This window comes from Conger conger, chromosome 1 (assembly GCF_963514075.1).
Source record: "Conger conger chromosome 1, fConCon1.1, whole genome shotgun sequence".
NCBI classification, from domain to species: domain Eukaryota; kingdom Metazoa; phylum Chordata; class Actinopteri; order Anguilliformes; family Congridae; genus Conger; species Conger conger.
The window spans coordinates 86,391,400-86,398,124 of NC_083760.1; the positions used below are offsets into that span (position 1 = coordinate 86,391,400).

General features: G+C 48.6%; 1 protein-coding gene across 1 annotated transcript in view; it reads right to left on the reverse strand.

The window, feature by feature from the left end:
- Positions 1 to 1,832: 1,832 nt before the first annotated feature.
- LOC133142239 (syndecan-1-like) overlaps positions 1,833 to 6,725 on the reverse strand; it is a 20,098-nt gene continuing 15,205 nt past the window's right edge. The window contains exons 2-5 of the mRNA XM_061263339.1: positions 6,149 to 6,239; positions 4,191 to 5,047; positions 3,905 to 4,007; positions 1,833 to 2,023 (exon numbers count right to left, since the gene is read on the reverse strand). Of these exons, the coding sequence (XP_061119323.1) occupies positions 1,857 to 2,023; positions 3,905 to 4,007; positions 4,191 to 5,047; positions 6,149 to 6,239 (1,218 nt within the window). The 3' untranslated portion in view covers positions 1,833 to 1,856. The remainder of the gene's footprint in view (positions 2,024 to 3,904; positions 4,008 to 4,190; positions 5,048 to 6,148; positions 6,240 to 6,725) is intronic.

Here is a 6,725-nt window from a genome sequence, read left to right on the forward strand (position 1 = left end):
AAAAAAATGAATCCTAGGACTACCACCTGCTCGTGTGTTTTTCATACCAGCGCTTTTTTCATAACCATGGTTACCTGAAGGAGGCCTATGAAATGAACGGTCGCACAGAGGTGGCGGGGAGACCCGTTCCAGGAGGAGCGAAAAAAAACCACAACTCCTGGAACATCTGCACGCCCGACACCTCCTTCCACCCACAGCTGGGCTGCCCTGCCCTGCTCCGGGAGACGTTCAGTCCCAGTAGGCCTTCAACACCACCACGAAGCCAGCCTCCATTCCACAGCCGGGGATCTCCAGGAGCCAGGTGCCGAATCGGGCTCGAAATGAAAAGCTACTGGACAGCAGATCACCAGGAACAGGGCTGGGCGGCACTGTTCTACAGTAAAGGCATGAAGTTTCAGCCCTATTTAGGTGTAGCCCGGAGAAAGGGAAAGGTTTGGTCCGCTGATATCTCATACCAGGCAGTCAGCCAAGTGACCACAAGAGAAGAGGTGCATTGTTGTTCTCACACAAAGTCTACTTTGTGATATCCCCCAGTAATACGGTCGTATCCGATTCACACAGGCAGTGGAGCTTAGCAACAGGCAGTAGCATTGTCAACTGCTAAAAAACTGAAGGTATTTTAGGGCTGACTTTTGTGGGGGGTTTTTTTGTTTTAATAAATCACAATATTGATTTCTTTCTGACTGTTATTGAGAGAGATGTGTGACAGGGGGTGGGGGAGGGGGGGAGGTTGGGAAGAGATTAATTACAGAAGTTGATCTTCAGAGAACACACCATAGCCATTTTCATTAAACTAGAAAAGAAGGATCGGCTATCGGTGTCAACCAGGACCAGCAATCACTCAAATCTCTCCGAGAGACCAATAACGCGCAGAACTGCGTTTCCTCCGAGATGTCAAGCAAACAGAGAAAGTGACAAGAGCAGAAAGAAAACAACAGAAACAGGAAGCCCGTCAAGACCGCGGAATTAAGAGGTTCGAACTGGCAACATAAAAAATGAGTTGCCGTCATAAATCGGTTGTTCATTGGGCAATTTGACAGGATTTTGATAGTGTACATTCACAGAGTACTTTTAGGATGTCTCGCATTGTGATCTACGAAGAACTGTCCTACACCTCAGTTCCATTGTGTGGGAAGTGAAAGTGTCGAAGCCCAATATCTCAACACTACGAGACAGACAGAACCTTATAATTCCACGGTCGCACGACGGACGGCCAACCCTGCTCGTCACTCAATACAGGCCTCCTATCCTTAAAATAAAAAAATCATAGTACTACAGTAATATGCCTATTTGACCGCCATGACATCCTGGTATGGATCACCATGGCAACAAGTCCTCAAAATCTTAACACACAAGTGAAGCAAAAGAAAAACACCGACCCACTGCTGCTCATCCCAGTACAACAGGATGGGACTGAGTTTTTTATTATTACTATTATTATTATCATCATCATCTTTTATTATTCTTATTATTATTATTATTTTGTTAAAGAAGTGCATTCAATTCTGAAAGTTTTGCTTCCTTTCCTTTGCGATAAACCCCCAAGAACGCAAAACGATCATCAAAAAGATGGCGGAAACGGCATCGCGCGTGCTTCAGGGGTAAAAGGCATCCAGGTCATCGGGAAGCGGGAGGAGAACTCCCGCCTGGCTACCTAAACCCCGGGTTAATTAAGCGCTTAACGGCCAGCCTGGGGGGGGGGCGAGGGAAGGCTTTATCTGAAGAAGGGTCTGCAGAACGGCTGGAGAACGGAGCAGTCTGGGGTGGCGGGCCCTCGAGGGCAGTGGGGCGGGGGGGCAATGGTGACGGTGTGAAAGTGTCTTTTTGTTGGGGGGTTTTGGGGAGGGGGGGTCTCTCTACGCCAGAAACTCTTCCTGTGTCCGGGCTTTCTGGTAGCCCCCGTTGGGGTGCTTGTGCTCGTCCAGCGCGTAGCTGCCCTCGTCCTTCTTCTTCATCCTGTACACCATGAGCGCCACCAGCATGATGGCGAAGGCCAGCCCCACCACGCCCCCGGCGATCACACCTGAGAGCCCAAACGCACAGGTTATTATCCTGCTTCATCCTCGCTATCATCATCATCATCATCATCTATATCATCATCATCATCATCACCACTATCTATATCATCATCATCATAACCATCATCATCATCATCATCATCACCACTATCTATATCATCATCATCACTATCTATATCATCTTCATCATCACTATCTATATCATCATCATCATCATCACCACTATCTATATCATCATCATCATCATCATAACCATCATCATCACCACTATCTATATCATCTTCATCATCATCATCACCACTATCTATATCATCATCATCACCACTATCTATATCATCATCATCATCATCACCATCACCACTATCTATATCATCATCATCATCACCACTATCTATATCATCATCATCATCATCATCACTATCTATATCATCATCATCATCATCATCACCATCATCACCACTATCTATATCATCATAACCATCATCATCACCACTATCTATATCATCTTCATCATCATCATCACCACTATCTATATCATCTTCATCATCATCATCATCATCACTATCTATATCATCATCATCATCATCACCATCACCACTATCTATATCATCATCATCATCACCACTATCTATATCATCATCATCATCATCATCACTATCTATATCATCATCATCATCATCATCACCATCATCACCACTATCTATATCATCATAACCATCATCATCACCACTATCTATATCATCTTCATCATCATCATCACCACTATCTATATCATCTTCATCATCATCATCATCATCACTATCTATATCATCATCATCATCATCACCACTATCTATATCTTCATCATCATCATAACCATCATCACCACTATCTATATCATCATCATCATCACCATCATCATCACCACTATCTATATCATCATCATCATCATCACCATCACCACTATCTATATCATCATCATCATCATAACCATCATCATCACCACTATCTATATCATCATCATCATAACCATCATCATCACCACTATCTATATCATCATCATCATCACCACTATCTATATCATCATCATCATCATCATCATCATCACCACTATCTATATCATCTTCATCATCATCACTATCTATATCATCTTCACCATCATCACCACTATCTATATCATCATCATCATCATCATCATCATAACCATCATCATCACCACTATCTATATCATCATCATCATCATCATCACCACTATCTATATCATCATCATCATCATCATCACCACTATCTATATCATCATCATCATCATCATCACCACTATCTATATCATCATCATCATCATCACCACTATCTATATCATCATCATCATCATCATCACCACTATCTATATCATCATCATCACCACTATCTATATCATCATCATCATCATCATCACCACTATCTATATCATCATCATCATCATCATAACCATCATCACCACTATCTATATCATCACCACTATCTATATCATCATCATCATAACCATCATCATCACCACTATCTATATCATCTTCATCATCCTCATCACCACTGTCTATATCATCTTCATCATCCTCATCACCACTATCTACATCATCTTCATCATCAACATCACCACCATTACCATTATAATCATCATCACCATCATCCAGACACAGGCTACCTGTTCCTGTCCGGTTCCAGAGAAGGTTTCTGCCCTGTTCTTTACCATCATTGCCCTGGGCTTGCTTTTCTGAGGGATCTTAGGCCTGGGTGTTTTTTGTGAAATGCACTATACACACACATTTTAATGAGATGACAGGCTTTCCGCGCTAGTCGGCTCATTCTGGCTCTTTATACGAAGGAAGAGTTCAGGAGATAAAAATGAAAACTGGATTTCGCCAACGCACCTCCGAGGACCTCCTTCCTCTCCAGGAGACTCTGGTTATCAGCGTGGGCTTCCTGGGGCACACTGGGGTCAATGATGATCAGGTCGGAGTCGGAGTCGGAGTCCTACAACACAAGACGCACGGAAAAACAGGGCGTTATTTCCCGGTCGTGCGCCATCTGCTCGTGTGACCCACCCAACTCTCGGGAGGAAGGGCGGAAAACTATTCCAACCCGTGTACAGAGTAAAATAGAAACATAGGATATTCATAAAGACAATAAAAGCGAGGACAGGGATGCGCTTCTTACTGGGATCGCTTCGTTGACGTTGGATCTGAACCCTGGCTTGATGACCTCCTCCTCCACAGGGATCAGGGGCTCGGCGAGTCCGGGGGACTCCGTGCTCCGCGGCGCAGCGGTGGAGGCAGGGACGGAGTCATCGCCCGACGCCATGTCGTCCGGATCGGTGTCCGGGAGCAGGTCGGCGTTCTCGGTGGGGGCGGGCCTTTCCTCCTCGGCCTCCTCCTCCTCCTGGACGGGAACGGGGGTCGTGGCCGGGGCCGCGGCGGTAACCTTGACGCCGGTGTCCATGACGACGGGGGGCACAGCGGTGGTGGGGGAACTCTGGGTGGTGAGGAGGGACTCCGTGGTCTCGGAAGGGCCGGACTCCTCCTCCTCCTCAGGGGCGGAGGGCGTGGTCGCCTCCTCAGGCGTGACGGGACTGGCTGGGGTGGTCTCCCGCAGGGGGTCCTGGGGCAGCTCCCAAGGAACGGCGGTGGTGGGGACCTGGTCGGGCGCGGCCGTGGTGCCGGCCGTTCCGGTGGAGGACGAGGGGCTGGTGGGGGCGTCGGTGGTGGAGGTGACGTCGAAGGCCACGGGAGGGTTGACGGGCGCGTCGGTGGTGGAAGGGACGTCGGAGGCCACTGGAGGGTTGGCGGGCGGGTCGGTGGCATCAGCCCCATCGGTGGAGCTCATGACGGCCGCGGTGGTGGTGGGGGTGGGGGTGGTGGTGGGGGGGACCTCGGTCGCCATCGGCGACGTAGGCTCCGCCGCGACCTCGACTGCAGCGCCTTCCCCTTCCGTCGTCACGGCAACCGGCGCGCTCTCATTGGCCGCCGGAGCCGCCGTCGTGGGCGTGGCCATGGGCAAGTCCACCGTGCCGTCCCCTGCAGGAAGGCGCACGAGAGCGAGGTTACGACACCGCCGTCTTTACGAACAAACACACATACAACATCCCGCAAGGCTGGTCCAGCCCGCGGTACAATCGGGAAAAAAAGAGAGTTTGGCGACCTCATCGCTGTGGCGCCCTACAGGGGGATGCTGCATTCCCTGCGGGCTTCACCGTGATGTCATCACCTACAGTATGAACAACCTTCTCCATGAAAGGCCTTTGCGTTTTCAGGAAAAACAGTCTCATGAGAATAACAAGCCAATGTAGCACTTCACTAAGTGTGTCAACAGAACCGCTGTCTGCACACGGCGATTAGCTTCGTGCCGGGTCTGCTAGCCTTTTACGACCCGCACAAAAGGGGCATTAAGCTTAAGTGGCAGCGTTTGACAGGGGACAGCGGGAGGATGGCTTAACCGCACGATGTGGACGGTTCGCCCGGGCGGCGGGCGGGAATTCTCAGGGTTACGCAACAGGTGGCTGCACTGACGCGCTAACGAGACGGCCCGTCCATCAATGTCAGGGGCGGGGCCAGGCAAACGACACAGCTCGCTTTAAGGGCTGGAGATTTAGAGTGGAGATTTAGAGTGGAGAAAAATGCCGCCCAGGTTTTTTCGTGTCGAAGCACAGATGGGAAGAGATGATGGGAAAGGATGGGAAAACAATGGCTCAGTGAGGGAGATTGTCCATGGGAATTTCCCCCAAACATATGACAAAAAAAGGGGGAGGTGCAACAATAAAAAGAGTGAGGAGTGTTTCACATTGCCTCTATCTGTTTAAGGACAATCATGATGGTCAGATCCCTCAGGGCAGAGAAGAGTCTATCAGCACGTTGTGGGTTTAACAGAGTCTGTATCGGTACGTTGTGAGTTTAACATGCTTAAACTGATGTGCATCAGGCCAACACTGATCCTACACACACACACACACACACACACACATCTGCACCAGGTCAACACTGATCCTACACACACACACACCATGCCCAAACAGATGTGCGTCATGACAGACAGACAGACAGACAGACAGACAGACAGACAGACAGACAGGACAGGACAGACAGGACAGACAGGACAGACGCTCGGATGAGTGGGCTCACCGTCATCTCCCGATCCGGATCCCGAGATCTCCAGGTCATCTCCGGACGTGTCCTGGTCCTCCGGATATGTGCTGCTGTCCGCACCGGACCCCTTCAAGAGGGAGAAACATTAAAACGTTACAAAATCCGTCCGCTCACCGTGGCCAAATCCAGGCAGGGAGCCGTGCCGTGTCCTTAAAACAACGCGTCTCATTCACCGAACGCCCTGTCACACACACAGCCAATCAGAGGGAACAGCCTGGCTCTCTTATCCAGACGCAGATAAGCAGGGAAATCACACAATGCTAACTTTATTTACATTTTCATTTGGGACTGGCACAGATACCAGCCAGCGTATTAATCATACAGCTAAAGCCACCTAAGGAAAAAGTAAGAATTCTTCTTCTTATTTTTATTTTATCTTTATTTAATTTTTTTAAGAGAAAATAAATGGCCAAAACTAATTTAACATGCAAAAACTAACTTTCACCATAACCTTGTTCTCAAACCGTTAGTATGCCAATTCAGCGACATGGTCCTATCACCGGAACGCACACAACACTCAAACACCTCAGCCAATCCCATTCCCCACCAGTTG